The sequence below is a fragment of the Leucoraja erinacea genome, chromosome 3 (genome assembly GCF_028641065.1).
Source record: "Leucoraja erinacea ecotype New England chromosome 3, Leri_hhj_1, whole genome shotgun sequence".
NCBI classification, from domain to species: Eukaryota; Metazoa; Chordata; class Chondrichthyes; order Rajiformes; family Rajidae; genus Leucoraja; species Leucoraja erinaceus.
The window spans coordinates 100,377,515-100,398,662 of NC_073379.1; the positions used below are offsets into that span (position 1 = coordinate 100,377,515).

The following is a 21,148-nucleotide window of genomic DNA, read 5'->3' on the forward strand; positions in this document are numbered from 1 at the left end:
TGATCTGGCACTCTGGTGTCAGGACAACGGCCTCCTCTTGAATGTCAAAAAAACGAAGGAGCTGATCATGGACTTTAGGAGGGCACAACATCCGAGGACGTACACACCATTGAGGATAAATGGGGACACTGTGGATAGGGTGAGCTGTTTTAAATACCTGGGAGTCCACATCTCCAAGGATATGACATGGACATCACACGCTGCAGCACTCGTGAGTAAGGCAAGGCAGCGCCTTTACCACCTCAGGCAATTGAGGAAATTCAGAGTGTCTCTGAGGATCCTCCAGTGCTTCTACTCAGCGGCTGTGGAAAGCATCTTGTCCGGAAACATCACAATTTGGTTTGGGAATTGCTCTGCCCAGGACAAGAAGGCTCTGCAGAGAGTAGTGCGTTCGGCCGAACACACTATGGGAACTTCACTTGCCCCCCTGCCGGAACTATACATCAGGAGGTGCAACTCCAGAGCTAATAATATCATGGGAGACCCCTTCCACCCCAGCAACAGACTGTTCCAGCTGCTACGGTCAGGCAAACGCCTCCGTTGCCATGCTGTGAAAACGGAGAGGTTGAGAAGGGGTTTCTTCCCAGAGGCCATTCGGACGGTAAACTCCTATCTCACCAGGGACTAACTTTACTGTACCAATTTACTGTTGTGTGGTGTCTTTTTAATATTGCTGTTTTTTTGGCGGGTTTTTCCTCCCACAAATATGTCATATGTGAATATGTGATTCTGTTCCATTCTGTTTTGTAATTTTTTTGCACAATCCACAAGCATTGCCACTTTTCATTTCACTGCATATCTCATATGCGTATGTGACGAATAAACTTGACTTGAAATGCTTTCCCCCTCAAAATAATCACTTTTAATATTTTCTTATTTCTGATCGCAATATTTATTTCTATAAACTAACGCAGATTTTGTTAAATCTTAGAATATGCAGAAAGCAGTTTGTGCAATAAGGAGCCTGAGGTATGAAGACGGCTTTATTACATCATACTAAACATCCAATATTTATCCAGTAATCCTCAAATGAAATTTACAGCAAATACTTTATATTGAATAGGAAACATGCAAATATTGTAATCTTGCTATTTTACAATACATTCTATAATAAGGATATTTCATGACAAATATCCTTATATGTGACCTCTATACCTGTACAATTCTTCACAATGAGATTTGCCACAGCATATCACTCATCATGAGTGTGGACCATTGTTGAAGTCAATCACCAGTATACCAAAGACCTCAGTATTTTGCAAAATTTCTGTTCACTTAATGAGTATAGATTCTTTGAAGGTAGACAAAAATGCTGGAGAAACTCAGTGGGTGCAGCAGCATGTATGGGGCGAAGGAAATAGGCAACGTTTCGGGCCAAAACCCTTCTTCAGACTGGTGGGGGGGGGGGGGGGGTGGGAGAAGAAAGGAAAAAGGAGGAGGAGGAGCCCGAGGGCTGAGGGAAAGCTGGGAAGGGGAGGAGACAGCAAGGGTTAACAGAATTGTGAGAATTCAATGTTCATGCCACCAGGATGCAGACTCCCCAAGCGGAATATGAGGTGCTGTTCCCCCAATTTACGCTCACTCTGGCCATGGAGGAGGCTCAGGACCGAGAGGTCGGATACGGAATGGGAGGGGGAGTTGAAGTGCTGAGCCACCGGGAGGTCAGGTTGGTTAATGCGAGCCTACGCTTGGTCTCACCGATATAGATCAGCTGACATCTAGAGCAGCGGATGCAATAGATGAGGTTGGAGGAGGTGCAGGTGAACCTCTGTCGCACCTGGGAAGGGGTGGTTCGGGAGGGAAGGGAAGAATTGACAAGGGAGTGACGGAGGGAGCTGTCTTTAGGGAAAGCAGACAATGGGGGGAGATGGGAAGATGTGGCGAGTGGTGGGATCATTGGTTTTAGTGGCAATAGATTTAGTACCGGATTTTGTTTATTCAAGACAATTAAAAATCACAAATTATTTGGAGCACAATCAAATGAGAGAATTTGCAATTCGGAGTTCAGGTATAGAGGGGCAACTGAGAGAAAGTAAGTATACATTCAATTTCTCAATTAAATTCTATATCAATGCATCTCAGCTTAAAAAATGTGGTGTAATTTTGAGTACAAAACAACATCGTATCTTTAATACAAAGGGAACCATCCTATTTCAGTGGAGTATGAAAATAAGATTGTTTGCAATAGAGTTTAACAATTATAATGGTTTAACTATAATTTTTATTTGCTTTAAAAACAAAATTTCTTCTGCAATGTAATCATAACTCAGTGTGACAATCAAATATTGTTCATTCTGTCAATGAAGAAACAATATCCAAAGTGTTTGTTTACCGGTTGATGCAGTGTTTCTGAATGATGCACTCTCCTACATGTCAAGTGCTTTCCAAAATGACCTGGATTCACTTGAGTAACATTTGCAATTACAAATATGCTTTCTCCACTCCTCTTCCCCTGGACGTAAATGTAGATGGCTTGATACAAAATGCTGGAGTAACTCAGCGGGACAGGCAGCATTGCTGGAGTGAAGGAATGGGTGACGTTTCGGATCGACACCCTTCTTCACTGATGTCAGGGGAGGGGGCGGGACAGAGATAGAATGTAGTCGGAGACACTAATACTGGTGGGAGAACTGGGTATATGGAGAGAGGGAAAGCAAGGGCTATCTGAAGTTAGAGAAGTCAATGTTCATCCCGCTGGGGTGTAAACTACCCTAGCGAAATATGAGATGCTGTTCCTCCAATTTGCACTGGGCCTCACTCCGACAAGGGTGGAAGCCCAGGACAGAAAGGTCAGATTGGGAATGGAAGGGCTGAGCAACCGGGAGATCAGGTAGGTTAAGGCAACTAAGTGTTCAGCAAAATGATCACCAAGCCTGCGCTTGGTCTCACCGATGTAGAGGAGTTGACACATGGAACAGCGGATACAGGGGGCAAGTGAACCCCTGCCTCACCTGAAAGACAGTTTGGGTCCTTGGATGTAGTCAAGGGGGGAGGTAAAGGGACAGGTGTTGCATCTCCTGAGGTTGCAGGGGAAAGTACCTGGGGAGGGGGTGGTTTGGGTGGGAAGGGACGAGTTGACCAGGGAGTTGCGGAGGGAACGGTCTCTGCGGAAAGCAGAAAGAGGTGGAGATGGAAAGATGTGGCCAGTTGTGGGATCCCGTTGGAGGTGGCGAAAATGTTGGGATTATATGCTGAATGAGACGGCTGATTGGGTGGAAGGTGAGGACAAGGGGGACTCTGTCCTTGTTACAAATGGGGGGAGGGGGAGCAAGAGCGGAGCTGCGGGATATCGAGCAGACCCAAGTGAGAGCCTCATCTATAATGGAAGAGGGGAACACCCGTTCCCTAAAGAATGAGGACATCTCCGATGACCTGGTATGGAAACCTCATCCTGGGCGCAGATGCGGCATGGACGAAGGAATTGGGAGTAGGGGATAGAGTCTTTACAGGAAGCAAGGTGGGAAGAAGTGTAGTCTACATAGCTATGGGAGTGCTTAGTAAGTTTGCAGTTGACACCAAAATTGCTGGAGTTGCAGACAGTGAGAAAGTCTATCAATGTAAAATGTGGGATATAGATCAGCTCAGAAAATGGGTGACGAAATGGCAGGTGGAGTTTAATCCAAGCACTTTGGGAGATCGAATGCAAGGTGAAGATTTACGGGAAATTGCAAGACCCTTAACAGCTTTGATGTACAGAAGCTCCTTGGAGTCCAACCCCATAGCACCATGGAAATGGCAAGTAGAAATAGTGGTAAAGACATATCTTGTCTACTTCAATCATGGCATTGACTTTACGTATCAGGGAGTCAGTTTGGCAGCTTTACAGGACTGGTAAGGCTGTACGTTGTATTGTGTGTAGTTGAAGTCACCCCATTACATAAAGGTTTTGGAGGCTTTTAAGTGGGTGCAGAAGGCCACGATGTTGACTGAATTAGAAGGTACTCACTATGAGGAGAGGTTGGACAAATTTATATTATTTTGCCTGGTTTCTCAGAGGCTGAGAGGAGACATGATAGAAGTATATAAAATATGTAGGCATTGATAGGGTAGACAGTCAGAAGCTTTTTCCCCCAGGGTGGTAATATCAAAGGATAGTGGGCATAGCTTTAAGGCGAAGGGGGAACTGGCGGGGCGAGGGGGGGCTGCTGCCAAGTGTAGTGGCAGGCAGTAGATGGGACTGCTCGGTACTTTTGTAACTTTTTCAGCACCAACACATGGCCATACTTGTGTACTGCCGAGGTTGTATGCAAAACAAAGCTTTACACTGAACCGAGGTACCCTAGGTGCATGTGACAATAATGTATCATTTATTTGTTCGTTCAAGGTAACGGGGGTAACATTTTTAAAGGTGTTTTTTACAGCCCTGAGTGTGGAAGGTGCCTGGAACATACTGCAAGGATTGGCGGTGGTAGCAGATACAATAGTGGCATTTAAGAAGCTTTTAGACAGACAATGGGTTTGCAGGGGATGGGATACAGGACAGAGGAGATTAGTTGAAACTGACCACATGTTCAGTACAGACATTGTATGCCCAAAAGCCTGTTACTCTGTTGCACTGTTCTATGTTCCAACTTCTATAATTATATTCTGCAACCAGCTCCTGAGTAAATCCAGATTTCTCTCCAGCCACCTTATGTTCTTCTGAATATTTTCAAGTGCAATCTGGGTGCATCTCAGCTGGGAACTCTGCTCCTTGATAGAATCAAAAAACATCTCCACCTAAAACATATCAAGAGAGTGAAGAGTGTTTATTTGTCATATGCACCAGGACCGAAATAATGAAGTTCTCACAAGCTACAGCTTTACAGGCACATTAAAGCAACGCAATAAATGAATATACAAGACACAATAGTACAATACATTATCAGTTGTACAAACTAATCAGACCATAATAATGGATACTGAAGTATATAGTGCAATCATTGACAAAGTCTACAGTTGTTTGGTGTTGAATTGGTGGTTAAGGTCATACTATGTACCACCAGATTTTTTTTTGAATTAAATACACTACTCTTAAGTACACCTCTTTCGAAATAAAAAGAGTTTTTCAGCGGTAGAGTTGCTCAGGATTGCCAGATTGAAATTTTAATTTAAAGCCAAATGACACTTTCAGAAAGCATTTGATAAGGTCCCACATAGGAGATTAGTGGGCAAAATTAGGGCACATGGTATTGGGGGTAGAGCGCTGACATGGAAAGAGAAGTGGTTGGCAGACAGGAAACAAAGAGTAGGGATTAACGGGTCCCTTTCAGAATGGCAGGCAGTGACTAGTGGGGTACCGCAAGGCTCGGTGCTGGGACCGCAGCTATTTACTATATACATCAATGATTTGGATGAAGGGATTCAAAGTAACATGAGCAAATTTGCAGATGACACAAAGCTGGGTGGCAGTGTGAACTGTGAGGAGGATGCTATGAGAATGCAGGGTGACTTGGACAGGTTGGCAGATACATGGCAGATGAAGTTTAATGCGGATAAATGTGAGGTTATCCACTTTGGTAGCAAAAACAGGAAGGCAGATCTAAATTGAGTCAAGTTGGGAAAAGAGGAAGTACAACGGGATCTGGGGGTTCTTGTACATCAGTCTATCAGTAAGCATGCAAGTACAGCAGACAGTGAAGAAAGCGAATGGCATGTTGGCCTTTATAACAAGAGGAATCGAATATAGGAGCAAAGAGATCCTTCTGCAGTTGTACAGAGCCCTAGTGAGACTGCCCCTGGAGTATTGTGTGCAGTTTTGGTCCCCTAATTTGAGGAAGGACATTCTTGCTATTGAGGGAGAGCAGCGTAGGTTTACAAGATTAATTCCCGGGATGGCGGGACTGTCGTATGCTGAGAGAATGGAGCAGCTGGGCTTGTACACTCTGGAGTTTAGAAGGATGAGAGGCAATTGAAACATATAAGATTGTTAAGGGCTTGTACACGCTAGAGGCAGGAAACATGTTCCCAATGTTGGGGAGACCAGAACCAGGGGCCACAGATTAAGAATATCTCCTGCCATTTAAAACAGAGACGACAAAACACTTTTTCTCACAGAGAGTGGTGAGTCTGTGGAATTATCTGCTTCAGAGCGCGATGGAGGCAGGTTCTCTGGATGCTTTCAAGAGAGAGCTAGATAGGGCTCTTAAAAATAGCGGAGTCAGGGGATATGGGGGTGAAGGCAGGAACGGGGTATTGATTGGGAATGATCAGCCATGATCACATTGAATGGCGGTGCTGGCTTGAAGGGCCGAATGGCCCACTCCTGCACCTATTGACACTAGGAAAAAGCCATAAAAAACCCAAACACTAGAAAAACCCCAGAAAAAAAGCAAAACAATCTTTGATATTGTTCATACGCACATCACATGAAGAGCTCTAGATCCAGGAAAACTATCCTCCCCCCTGGAATGAGTGGAACATATGGCATAAATCTTGTCCGATGTGAAGTTTTTCAGCATTTCTGGAGATGCAGTGGTCTTTGCAACATTTGTTTGAAAGCAAGAATTCTGCCCTGATTCTCACAATAGCATCAAGAAGATTCAGCTGCATTCTGTTTCTTGCCTTCGTTTTAACGGAAGAGAAATATCCTCTCAACTACAGCATTGCTGACAGGAGTTATTAGGCAAGTAAGGGCAAAGGTGGCAAGCTCTTTAAATGCCTGATTCTGAAGTACACCAATCCAAAACTGTTCAGTGTCTTTCGGGAGTCTATCTTTCTTAAATGGAGCTTCTTCTTTCCAATCAACAAAAGGCATTTGTCTGTATTGTTCTTCAATTGTGTTTCCTGCATGGTGTATAAAGGGTAACTCGCAAAACCTAGATCTCGAAATTTGATTCATAATTATCACAGGGCTCAATTTTGATAAACTTTCAAATGTGAAGGATAAACTTTATGTGAAACTTGACAGAGAGCTTCTTCGAGCATATACATACATCTTTCTTTAACATTTTTTAATTTCCAGATGAGCTTCAGCACTGTTGTCCTGCTTGATACCAAAATCAACGATGAGTTGTTTTTTTTCTGTCCTTTGACAACACACAGTCTGTTCTGAAGACTCTTGTGGTGTAAGAATAGTTGTTGGTACAATTCATGAGAATCACCTTTGGTCTGCTGAAAAAGCCTGTTCTGTCTCAAATTCCTGAACAACAGGTATTGCAAACTCAAAGAACAAGTAGTTTTTGTAGTGTGACAACATTTCCTTTAGGAGATGTGCTTTGAATTTTGTGTCCAACTTTGATTGGGCTGGTTCAGCAGAAGTGAAATAAGCCTTTAGATCTTTCCAGTTTATCAAAATATTAAACATAATCTTTCCTGGCACCAGCCACCACGTAAATTAAGGTTTTTCAAAGGGGAGTGTGGCAATTCGGGTTGGTTCAAATTGTGTAGCTGAGTTCATCACTCTAAACAATTCTTTGTATGCATCTCGTCTTAATTAATTACGGCAAAACCAATTGGGTATTTCTGACAGTAAAAATCCAATATTTAATGATAGCTTGGATGCTGTATATTAAATGCACACTGTACAGCACATGGCCTGACTCTGCTGGGTGGGTCCTAGTGCTCCCATCTTCCTAATTGGCAGCAGATATATTGCCAAAGGTAACTGGCCATAAAACATTTCTCTTAAAGGAAGATGTTTTAGAAAAAGGATGGTATGTAGTTTCGTGCAGATAATTTTAGTATGTACAGTTTTGGTCTCCTAATCTGAGGAAAGACAATCTTGCCATAGAGGGAGTACAGAGAAAGTTCACCAGACTGATTCCTGGGATGGCAGGACTTTCATATGAAGAAAGACTGGATAAACTTGGCTTGTACTCGCTAGAATTTAGAAGATTGAGGGGGGATCTTATAGAAACTTACAAAATTCTTAAGGGGTTGGACAGGCTAGATGCAGGAAGATTATTCCTGATGTTGGGGAAGTCCAGAACTAGGGGTCACAGTTTAAGGATAAGAGGGAAGTCTTTTAGGACCGAGATGAGAAAATGATTTTTTACACAGAGAGTGGTGAATCTGTGGAATTCTCTGCCACAGAAGGTAGTTGAGGCCAGTTCATTGGCTATATGTAAGAGGGAGTTAGATGTGGCCCTTGTGGCTAAAGGGATCAGGGGGTATGGAGAGAAGGCAGGTACTGGATACTGAGTTGGATGATCAGCCATGATCATATTGAATGGCGGTGCAGGCTCGAAGGGCCAAATGGCCTACTCCTGCACCTATATTCTATGTTTCTATGTAAAAAAGGCAGGAAAAAGACCAAAAGCCAAATGAATTTTCTGACGCCATCCAAATTAAAAAGACATATTTCTGGAATTTGGCGCTAAAAGATCCGATCTGGCAACCCTGGAATTGCTACCTTACAGCGCCAGTGCCCCCGGTTTAATCCTCTCTCTGGATGCTGTCTGTACGGTGATTGGAGTTTTTCCTGTGACAACATGGGTTTTCTTCCGGGTGCTCCGGTTTCCTCCAACACTCCAAAGACGTACAGGTTTGTAGGTCAATTGACTTGTAAAAATTGAAAATTGTCTCTAGTATGTAGGTTAGTGCTAGTGTATGGGTGATTGCTGGTCGGCAGTGGTCAGTCATTGACCGAAGGGCCATTTCCATGCTGTATCTCTAGAGTCTACACACTCTACTGCTATTGAGTCATAATACTGTATTATGTTTTATTGCTGCAATACTTGGATATATTGCCTGGGCCTACTCAGGAAAACCTATTCAACAGAAAATATAATGGAATCAAATTATATGAATAAAATGAATAAAAATGGAGACGGCAAGGATTGCCCATCAGGTTCAGTAACATTTACTTTCAGTTTTTGTTCTATTTTAGATGTAATCATTTTCAAATAGAAAAAATACATAATTACATCATAGCCATTTTAGATTGGGAAGATGGCACGGCATATTGCAGACTCAACGTTACAACATAAATAGGCAGGTTGAGGGGGTTTATCGCTGTCCTCATACCAATTATCTAGGTCAATTATGGTGTCACAACAAGTTACTGGGAGATCACATGCATTTTCATCAGGTGGTTCATGGCCTGAACCCATGAGGGAAGACAAAGTGTTGTTTCTGAATCATTGGTATTTTTATTGATAGAGATGGGATTTTACTCTGTCCATTGTGGGGAGGAGGGGAGGAAGTCGCAATGCCACCGGTTATGCCCCAATTTGGTTCCTGAATAAAGAAATCATTATCCACGTGGGGTGGTGTCCATTAGTTACTCTCTTACTTCCAGTGATTGACCCCTGGCAGAAGAGCAACGCTGATGAAGCCAAATAAAGTTACAAAAATAAGAAAAAATTAAAATAGGTTTCAGGGCTAGCTTACAGTTTATATTTAGTGTCAAATTAGGCTTGTCTAAGGTTGCGGGGTGTGGGAGATAATAAATCCTATAACATTGTCTCCCAAGTGACAGGCAGAGAGAGAAGGAGCTAGAGATATCTTTGAAGTAGGATGCCATAAACCAAATGACCAATGTTTATGGGGGAGGAGGTGATAGAGGAAGAGAGACATAGGTGGTCACATCTTTGTAAACAGATGGTTTAGGAGGGACCAAGTGACAAAGAAAAAAACCAGGAAAGTGGAAATCAAATGACCAATGTTTATGGGGGAGGAGGTGATAGAGGAAGAGAGATATAGGTGGTCACATCTTTGAAGCAAGAGGTAATAAACCAGATGGCCTATGTTTATGAGGGACCAAGTGACAAAGAAAAAAACCAGGAAAGTGGAAATAAAATGATAAAGCAGATGGTCAATGTTTTTAGTATATCTTGTACCATGTAAACAAAAGGCCTTTGATGTGATGCAATCTGTGGAAACCTTTTCCTGTACCTCTGACATGATTAATGTCTGTGGAAGGTGTTAAGGGGACAAAAAACCCTATTTAAGGCAATGTAATTCTGTTGTTCAGAGAAGAGGACCGAGGACAGTTGAGTGTCTACATTGGTCACTTAGCTGGAATCCTCGCTCCCTTCCATCGGCCGATGTTAAGTAAAGTTTTGAACTGGTCTACCAAACCGTTTGTGTGGTATCTGTTTATTAAGAAGCGAACCTGGTTTAGTTGTTATAAAAGTAACTTTTTCATAACGCCATTGCAATAACCTCCTCAAAAAAAAGAGATAATAGTATAGACATTATAGTATCATTTATTTCGCATCAGAATCACACTTCTATTCCCAGCATCTGCCTTGCGTCTCTTTCTCCCTCTCCCCCCCCAGTACCTTCTCCCCCCAAAAATCTATCAATGTCTGTCACATGATCCCCAGTTAAAGAAGAAATAAAGAATTAACTTGAGGACATGGGTGCAGTTTGGTCAATGGTAACATCAAACAATTGCCAAGTGGTTTTCTTCGGAGGTTGGTATGAAATGCTCAAGACAGAGAAAGGGAGTTGCAAATTATAAGCATGCCAAAGAGATCAAGGGGGAGTGAGGATGAAATTCATTTTCATTTTATAAAATATGTGTAGTACTGAATTTTACTGACCTCTTCCAATTCTTCCTTTGATGAAAACTGAGATGAAGTTCCAATGATCAGCCATCGAATAGTGCTTGAACCAAGCTGAAATCTGTAAATACACACTTTTAAGAAGCTTGGCAATGTGCACCTTTTTTCTTTAAAAGAGTATGATTATAGTTGTTCGACTACTTGGATGATAATTCAGTTTTGCTGGGACAAATCACATAGAACTGACGATGTCTCAGTAAAAAATTACTCGAATTGTTAAATATTCTATATTTAGCTTAAAAATGGGAATAGTCAGCAGGTCAAGCTGCGGAGAGAGAAACAGGGTTAACATTTTATTTTGATGATATTTCTGTTCTGATGAAGGATCATGAAATGTTAAATCAGTTTTTCTCTCCACAGACGCTGCCTGATTTGCTGAGAATTTTTCGTATCTTCTGATTTTTGGGGGATTTGCATTATTTGTAGTTTTTTTATTGTTTTCCCTTCTTCAACACTTTTCAAATGATCTGGTTTTCAAGCACAAATGCATTTTTTTTTAAATTTCTTAAGTTAATAAAAAGGCAGAACAAGTTCAAAACAAAGTTTGTATAAGAATGTGGTATTCAGAGCAATGCAAAGCACAGGGCAAGATAAAGGAGAAGACAAGACATTTAAAAAAAAGTAATTTTTTAAGATACTAACTTCTCGATCAATTTGCTCCAATTTATTTTCACAAAGTTCCAGGCAAGGAGCTGTCCATATGGGTTCCTGCTCACTGCCACAACTACGTGGGCTAGATTCTGTAACTTGATGATATCCCCTTGTAAACCGAGTTCCAACAGCCTAAGACGATGGAAATAAATTGATTTATTTCAATAATTGCTCTGTTTTTTTTCTCTGGAAAGTAACTTTTTTTTCTGATGTTATTTATGACCTTCCATTTACTCTCTTCTGTGTTACAAATATGACTGTTCAGCAGGCATTGCACTTCCAAATGTATTCTGGATTTATATTATGAAAACATTACATTGCCAAACTTTCACTCGATTTGTATTGAAGTGGCCACTATTACAATAGACAATAGATAATAGGTGCAGCAGTAGGCCATTCGGCCCTTCGAGCCAGCACCGCCATTCAATGTGATCATGGCTGATCATCCCCAATCAGTACCCCGTTCCTGCCTTCTCCCCATACCCCCTGACTCCGCTATCTTTAAGAGCCCTATCTAGCTCTCTCTTGAAAGCATCCAGAGAACCTGCCTCCACCGCCCTCTGAAGCAGCGAATTCCACAGACTCACCACTCTCTGTGAGAAAAAGTGTTTCCTCGTCTCCGTTCTAAATGGCGTACTCCTTATTCTCAAACTGTCCAAGCCCTTAACAATCTTAAATGTTTCAATGAGATCTCCTCTCATCCTTCTAAACTGCAGAGTGTACAAGCCCAGCTGCTCCATTCTCGCAGCATATGACAGTCCCGCCCATCCCAGGAATTAACCTTGTAAACCTACACTGCACTCCCTCAATAGCAAGAATGTCCTTCCTCAAATTAGGGGACCAAAACTGCACACAATACTCCAGGTGTGGTCTCACTATGGCTCTGTACAACTGCAGAAGGACCTCTTTGTTCCTATATTTGATTCCTCTTGTTTTAAAGGCCAACATGCCATTTGCTTTCTTCACTGCCTGCTGTACCTGCGTGCTTACTTTGACTAGTCTCCTAATTGTGGAGATGGGAAGAAGTACATTGATTTTGCAGGTATATGAATTAGTGTGAATGTAGAGAATAATTTATTTTTAATGAAGTAATTTGCCTGGCATTAACAGACTGTTGCAGTTGGGTGGTATATAAAGTCCTTGGAGCATTGGGATTACAGTGAAACAAAAAGTGTACATGTCTGGATCTGGATGTAATACGCTGAAAAACTCAAATTAGAGCATCACGCAGCACTATGATGGAGGTGGACGTGCTAGACGAGGTGGAGGTGATTTTAGAGTACGTCTTTGAATGTGTTGGTGTATTGGAGATCTCTGATGCTGGCTCTTAGGGTATTCCAATCCCTTGATGTCTTGAAGAAAAATGAGTTAGAAAGTGCTAAAGAAGTGCCGTGCGGAATGGAATAATTTCCAGGTTGGTAGCTTCTGGTTGACATGCCTATGGGTGCTTGGATTAACTGGATGTGGCCCTCCATCTTTAAATCAATAGTGGTATTTGTGATCTTGTGGAATGTTGTTAGTCTGATGAACATGCGACGAGTAGTAGGTGGATGATGTTTAAGGTCCTTTATCATGTTGGAGACTGAGCTCTGCCACTTGTAGTTGTTAGATATGAACCTTGCTGCTCTGTTTTGCGCTGCCTGGATCTTATTGATGTTCCCATGAGTGAAAGGATCCCACACAGAGCAGCTTTATTCAACATGAGGACATACAAGGCTTTTATATGCTTGGATCTTAACTTCTTTGGGTGCATTTTGCAGGTTGCGATGTAGAAAGCTGATGACACTGCTGGCTTTGGCTGTTGCCCCTTCCACATGCTTGTTCAATTTCATGTTTTCAGACAAAGTAACTCGTAAGTAGTTATGACTAGAAACGGTGATACAGGGAGAAAATGTGATATGGGGAGATTTTAAAATGTATCATGAGAGTTATTCATACACATTTCCTTTTGATATGGGAAGGAGAAATATGTGGCATTGAGTCTGTGCTGGCTCACAGAGCAATCCCATCCATCACACAAATTTTCCCTGTAACCTATTCTCCACTCACTTCCATCACATTCTTATTCACAACAGACAATTAGTGCAAAGATAGACACAAAATGCTGGAGTAACTCAACAGGACAGGCAGCATCTCTGGAGAGAAGGAATGGGTGACGTTTCGGATCGAGACCCTTCTTCAGACAATTTCTCTCCTAGACAATTAGGGCAATTAACCATGGCCAGTTAACTTGCCAGAATGACTTTGGGGATGTTGAAGGAAACCAGTGAACCTGGAGAAAGCCCAGAGGATCACGGGGAGAATCTGCAAACTCCATACAAACATCCCTGGAGGTCAAGATTGAACCTAAGTTGTTGGAGGTACAAGGCCACAGCACTGTGACACCTTCCTGCCATTTGGCTCATTTACAACAGTGTGACCCTTTGTTTCCTTGCCTCTCATACACTTGTCCAGCATCCCCATGAACACACTTATCGAGCACTTCCACATTATTACCACTCAGAATAAAGAATTATATTCTCTGTGCCCATTGGATTTCTCAATGACTCTTTGCCATGTTGGCCTCTAGTTACAGTCACAAAAGGGAAACGTTTTAATTGCATCAGTTGTATCAAAGCTTTTCCTAAATTTTAAAGACCTCTATCGGGTCACTCCTCAACTTTCATTTCTCGGGCGATACCCAGTGTGTTCATCCATTCTTGATATGTACACCTTTGTATTTTTGGTACCCTCGTAAATCTTTTCTGCTTCCTCTCCGATGCTTCTGATCAATTACATGATAATCAAAACTTTACAAAGTAGTCTATATGCGACTTTACCTGATATTTTTCTAAACAGATTTAACAAGGTTAGCAAAATAAATTCTTGATAAAGGGATAAGTGGATAGAGTGGATGTGGTGAGGAGGTTGCCACAAGTGGAAGAGTCTAGGATCAGAGGTCATTGCCTCAGAATTAAAGGACGTTCCTTTAGGAATGAGATGAGGAGGAACGTCTTTAGTGAGAGGGTGGTGAATCTGTGGAATTCATTGCCACACAAGGCTGTGGAGGCCAAGTCAATGGATATTTGTAATGCAGAGATAGATTCTTGATTAGTACAGGTGTCAAGGGTTATGGGGAGAAGGCAGGAGAAGGGGTTAGGAGGAAGAGATAGATAAGCCATAGGTGAATGGCGGAGTAGACCTGATGGGCCAAATGCCCTAATTCTGCTCCTATCATTTATTACCTTATGAAAGGTTATCACAGACAGACAGACAAGAGCACGGAGTCGCTGTTACAAGCAGATAAATCATGATCTTATTATTATAGGTTCAAGGAGTAGAATGGCCTTCTCCAGAAACTAATTGTATGAATGTTCATATGTAGAATCACACAACACAGAAACAGGCCTGTTGGCCCAATTCACCCATGTTGACCAACATGCCCCATCTGAGCTAGTCCCATTTGCCTGCTTTTGGCCCATTCCCTCTAAACGTTTCCTATCCATGTACCTGTCCAAGTGTGCTTTAAATTTTATTATAGTACCCGTCTCAACTATCTCCTTTGGCAGCTAGTTGCAAATACCCACCACAAAAAAAAATGCAAATGCTTGAGATATGTAATAAAATAAGAACATTTTGAGAAAACAAAACCCTTAAAATTGGGGGGGGGGGGGGGGGGGGGGGGGGGGGGGGGGGGGGGGGGAAGGGGGTAGAGTGAATAAAAAGGAAAATCTATTATAGCGTGGAGGTCAGAAATGATTGAGTGACATGTTTGGTGATGCTGCTGTCTGAAAGAGGTAGAAATGGGACAGTGATGGAAGAGGTGGAAATGAGGAAGGAAAACAAAAATCAGTGTTGGATTGGTTGTTAGAAATCTTTGAATTCAGAGTTGACTCCCAAAGGCTGCACTGTACCAGGTTGCAATTATAAATGCAGTACGCAGAATGGTTGAAGCCACAAGTAACTTGCTGCTTCACATGAAAAGAGTGTTTTTGTTCCTGGATGACAGGCAGGGACAATGTAATGAGCAGATGTTCCAATTTCCTCCCTCCTCCTAGTAACCCCAAACATTGATTTCTTGTGAAGCAGTAAAACATTGCATTTATCCCCTGGGCCAACATCAAAATTTCAGAGACTTGGAAGTTGCAAGATGGCACCAGAATGTGGCAACTCCCTGAGTGCTGTTGCAAAAGAGGATCTATTGTACTTATGTGTTATATGATTTGACTGGATAGTATGCAGAACAAGCTTTTAACGGCATCTTGCTACACATGACAATAATAAACTGAACTAAACAGCACTTTTCTTGTTTTACTTCCGTTTTTGTACAATGCATGTCTGCTCACAATGTGGTTTCCTCTTCACTGGGGAAGCCAAACCCATTTTGGGTGACTGATTTTGCAATACAGCTCCTTGTAGTCTGCAGAAGTGATAGTACTGTAAATCGTATACATTGTGAGCAGCAGTGGTCCCAGCACTAAACCGTGTGGAACACCTCTGCCCACCTTCGTCCACTATAAATACTTCCTTTAATTCCAACTCTGTCTTCAGACTTGAAGACCAGTTAGAAACATAGAAACATAGAAAATAGGTGCAGGAGTAGGGCATTCGGCCCTTCGAGCCTGCACCGCCATTCAATATGATCGTGGCTGATCATCCAACTCAGTATCCCGTACCTGCCTTCTCTCCATACCCCCTGATACCTTTAGCCACAAGGGCCACATCTAACTCCCTCTTAAATATAGCAAATGAACTGGCCTCAACTACCTTCTGTGGCAAAGAATTCCAGAGATTCACCACTCTCTGTGTAAAAAATGTTTTTCTCATCTCAGTCCTAAAAGATTTCCCCCTTATACTTAAACTGTGACCCCTTGTTCTGGACTTCCCCAACATCGGGAACAATCTTCCTGCATCTAGCCTGTCCAACCCCTTAAGAATTTTGTAAGTTTCTATAAGATCCCCCCTCAATCTTCTAAATTCTAGCGAATACAAGCCGAGTCTATCCAGTCTTTCTTCATATGAAAGTCCTGACATCCCAGGAATCAGTCTGGTGAACCTTCTCTGTACTCCCTCTATGGCAAGAATGTCTTTCCACAGATTAGGAGACTAAAATTGTACGCAATACTCCAGGTGTGGTCTCACCAAGACCCTGTACAACTGCAGTAGAACCTCCCTGCTCCTATACTCAAATCCTTTTGCTATGAATGCTAACATACCATTCGCTACCATTCTCTACCACTCACTACCATTCGCTACCATTCGCATACCATACCAGTTAGCAACCCTTTCCGCTACTTGATCCTGACTGCATTATTGGACCTCCCTCATTAGTTTGTTATCGGGTATCCTGCTGAAAGTCTTTTTAATAAAATGTAAACAAACTATATTTACCGCATCGTCATCGTTTAATCTGTTACCATTTCAAAAAAATTCAAATTAGGTTGGACATGCTCTTCTGAAATTTACCTTTCATTATTATATATTTTTCCCTCTGAACTGAAGGAACAATGGTGATTTGGATTGGACTGGATTGGAGCGTCACTGTGGATTGGAATGTGGGTCAAGTGAACAGGTTTGTGGATATTCAGTGTTTAAGAAGGAACTGCAGATGCTGGAAAATCGAAGGTAGACAAAAAAGCTGGAGAAACTCAGCGGGTGCAGCAGCATCTATGGAGCGAAGGAAATAGGCAATGTTTCGTGCCGAAACCCATCTTCAGACTCGTTGCCTATTTCCTTCGCTCCATAGATGTTGCTGCACCCACTGAGTTTCTCCAGCATTTTTGTCTACCTTTGTGGATATTCATATTGAAATATTCTCTGCTGCAAAAACTATCAATAAGTGGTGTGATTGAAAGGTGACAGTCCTTCAATGTTGAGACAAGGAACTGCTGATGCTAAAATTTTGAGCAAAATACAAAATACTGGAGGAGGTCAGACAGTATCAATGGAGGAAATGGACAATTTTGGGTCGGGTCCGTTCAATCAGAAGAAAGGTCGTAACCCCAAACGTAACCTGTCCATTCCCTCCACCTGGCTACCTGACCTAGTTCCTCTAACACCTTGTGATTTGCTCAGTTCTTTAATGTGGACTGGTGAACAACTCATCAAAAAACATCAGCAAGATGAAATATTGTTCTATCGGGATAGAAGAGTGGGGAATGGCTGGTTGGTAGAAAATGTATGGGAAGTCCAGAACAAGGGGTCACAGTTTAAGGATAAGGGGGAAATCTTTTAAGACAAAGATGAGAAAAACATTTTTTACACTGATAGTGATGAATCTCTGGAATTCTTTGCCACGGAATGTAATTGAGGCCAGTTCATTGGCTATATTTAAGAGAGAATTAGATGTGGCCCTTGTGGCTAAAGGGACCAGGGGGTATGGAGAGAAGGCAGGTACAGGATACCGAGTTGGATGATCATATTGAATGGCGGTGCAGGCTCGAAGGGCCGAATGGCCTACTCCTGCACCTATTTTCTATGTTTCTAATATGTGAAAACCCAATGAATTGTTCAGTTCTACTATTGCATGGACAACTGCTACAATGTGAAGTGAATGCCAGGAAGAATGTGGTAAGAATGGGGGATAACAAGGTTTGGAAGCAGGAGAATTTGTTAGATCTACATCCGCATGTTATCTTTACAGTAGATTCAGTATTTCCTGAAAGCATTGACTGATACTCAATGGCAATCTTAGAAATATCTGCTTCCAAATCACAGAATGAAGCAGCTCAGAAGGTGATTGTACAATATATGATGCCTCAGTCAGGTTAACCTTCTAGGGAATTGCAAATTTCAGCCAGAATGGTCCCTGGATCAGTTTCCCCAAATAAATGTGAAGATGATGCTCTACCACAGTGGTTCCCAACCTTTTTTTGGCCATGCCCCACCTAATCACCTCTAAAATCCTGATCCCCCCCCCCCCCCCCCCCTTTCCCTTGAGAGAAAACGGAGGAAATAGATATTATAAGGGTAACTTAGCAAAAGCTCTTTGAATCGCATTTCTAAATCCAATTAAATAAATAAGGTTCTCCCATGACCTCGCGCGCTTCGTGCGACGTGCATGAAGAGCGATGGCGCGGTGATTATGTAATAACTACACAATAAAGACCTTTTTTACCCCCAAAAAATTATTTACTCAAAATAACATCTGAAACATAAACTACATATGTTTACCTGATGGAAAATCCAAAAAAATAAAAATCGAAAATTTGGACCCAGACCTCCTCAGTCACGTTCAATTGCCCCCCTTAAAAATCAAATTGCCCCCCTGTGGGGCGTACGCCCCACGTTGGGAACCACTGGGATACCAGGTCAATGTGCTGCTGACAGAGCTGTCCAGCTTTAATATAGAAATGTCCCATATCCAAGATTTCAGGAGAACAGGCAGAAGTAGTACAGTATTCTGCCTCATCTCTTGCAGCACAATGCTGTGTTCAGAATGAGAAGCACACCAGAACTGATAAGTTACATCTCCCAGAAAAGACTGAACAGCAACTTAGAAAAGTGAAGAACAAGTAATATCCTTACAGAGGTCTTTAAGATTATGAAGGAATATGATTAGATATATATAGAGGAAGATATCTTTGCTTCTCAAGGGCTAAAATATAAAATAGTTGCTCAGTCACACAGAGAGAGATACAGCACACAAACAGATCCTCTGGCCCACCAAATCTAGACCACACATCAAGCTCCCATTTTTACAGTTATCCTATGCGAACTAATGTTATCTACCTTTCTGTCCACACAATTGGAATAATTTAACGTGGCCATTTAATCTACCAATCCCTGTTGTTATGATAAGGGAGGAAACCAGAGCAACTGGAGGAACCACTGTGGTCACGGGGAGAAGATGCAACTTCCACACAGAGCACCCAAGATCAGAATTGAACTCTGATCACTGGGGATGAGGCAACAGCTCTATCGGCTGCACCACTGTGCCACCTTATAGTCCAACAAGAGAATCAAATTAAACTTCTTTACTCAAAGAGTGATTAGAATGTTGAACTTATTTCCAAAAAGGAAATGGAAGGACATTGTGAGAAACTCATTTAAAAGGAAATTAGACAAACATGCAAGGTGGAGAATACTGATGGAGACCGATGATCGCCCGGCGCGGCTTTAAATGGCCGCGGGACTTGTTAGCGCACGCCGGGGGCTCCAACACCAAGACCCGGAGCGCGGCCTTGCATCACCCGGCGCGGCTTTATAATTGCCGCGGGACTTATTTACCATCGCCCGCCGGGGGCTTTGACTCTGACATCGGGAGGAGAACGAGGAGTGCAGGGGAGAGATAAGACTTTGCCTTCCATCACAGTGAGGAGGAGATTCACTGTGATGGATGTTCATGTAAATTGTGTTGTGTCTTGGTTCTACTTCGTGTTTGTATGACTGCAGAAACCAAATTTCGTTTGAACCTCTGGGTTTAAATGACAACAAATAAATTGTATTGTACTGTAAATTGTATTGTATGAAGCAGGGTGGAAAGAAGATTATTAATGGCATCTGAGATCACTTGGGTTAAATGGTTTGCTTCTACATTGAAACTTACATGTAATGTGAATTGCTGCACATCCTAGCACAATTAATCCTCATTCCAACCACTGACTGTACAGATGCAAACCTTTCTTGCTGCACTGAATGCATTTCGTTGTCTCTGTACTGTACACTGACAATGACAATTAAAATTGAATCTGAATCTGAAATATGAGCATTTGCAGGTGCTTTTGCAGACACATGATTTATGTCTTACTGCGAATAGTGTCACAGGAGATCTGATAAACAAGTTCAGTCATTCTGGAAAGCAGACATAATCTTAATCTCTTTGACATTTTGGACTTTAACCATGACTCACCACAAATTATCCCACGGTAAAACCTGATGACACACAACTAAATTCCATACCGTGCTAGTTTTTCCGGATTTCTGGTGCTTGCCAAAGCAGACACAATTTTATTCTTTTCAGCCCCGGAAACCGAATGCATGTACTTCGTTAGAAGGTAGTCCCATCCATCACTGCTCTGGGCACCCGCAGAGTATACAATCTCCAGGACATCTGTTGGCAAACTACAATATCAACAATAACGTGCTTAGTAAAGTACTTCTTCTGTTCATTAAACTCCACTGCAGAATACACATATGACATATAGTTTATATGCATGCTTACAAAGGTAGTCCATTGCCACATTTTAGAAATTTTTTGGTATGCAGGTGGTGATTCTTAAGCATCAGGATAATTACACTTAAAACAAAACATTAATAAATATTGAAGCTTTTATGCTGTTCTAGTTTGAAATCTCAATCCGCTGCTTTGGAATGATTCCCAAGTCTCTATAATTTATAAAACAGTCTAATTTACCAGTAATACAACTGAAAATATTTTTTTTATTTAGCAAAGAATGCAACTCAGCAGAACTGCACGAGAAATCACCTGGATCACCATCTTAAATGTTTGACACTCTTTCTTAATGTAGTTTAGTATACCCAAGCTGTCTTTCAGATTTTCAGGGCCACAGTCTTAGAATGACCTTAGGGGAGGTCATTTAAGACTGAGGTGAGAGCTGTGAGCTGTGAATTTGACCAGAGCTGTGAGCTGTGACCAGAGAGCTGTGAATTTATGGAATTCCCTGCCACAGAGGGCAGTGGAGGCCAAATCACTGAATGGATTTAAGAGAGAGTTAGATAGAGCTCTAGGGGCTAGTGGAGTCAAAGGGATATGGGGAGAAGGCAGGCATGGGTTATTGATAAGGGACGATCAGCCATGATCACAATGAATAGTGGTACTGGCTCGAAGGGCCGAATGGCCTCCTCCTGCACCTATTTTCTATGTTTCTATGTAAATATTATTCACTGCCTTCTTCCCAGTAATGCCCAATGTTTTCATTGGGTTTTATTTTAAAAATAAGCTGTTTCCTAAAAATTGAAATTTTCTCGACAAAAAACCCACCAAAAACCAAACTTCCATTGCTACTGTTAACCAATTATGTCAGTGCCACTCGGAGTAATTTACTACAAGAGATTTGTTAAAAGTT

At 42.0% G+C, this 21,148-nt stretch overlaps 1 protein-coding gene across 3 annotated transcripts in view; it reads right to left on the bottom strand.

Moving 5' to 3' along the window:
* Positions 1-972: 972 nt before the first annotated feature.
* erap2 (endoplasmic reticulum aminopeptidase 2) overlaps positions 973-21,148 on the bottom strand; it is a 53,366-nt gene continuing 33,190 nt past the window's right edge. For all 3 annotated transcript variants that reach the window (XM_055633293.1, XM_055633292.1, XM_055633291.1), the window contains exons 16-19: positions 20,022-20,183; positions 11,133-11,273; positions 10,470-10,551; positions 973-4,719 (exon numbers count right to left, since the gene is read on the bottom strand). In XM_055633293.1, the coding sequence (XP_055489268.1) occupies positions 4,561-4,719; positions 10,470-10,551; positions 11,133-11,273; positions 20,022-20,183 (544 nt within the window). In that variant the 3' untranslated portion in view covers positions 973-4,560. The remainder of the gene's footprint in view (positions 4,720-10,469; positions 10,552-11,132; positions 11,274-20,021; positions 20,184-21,148) is intronic.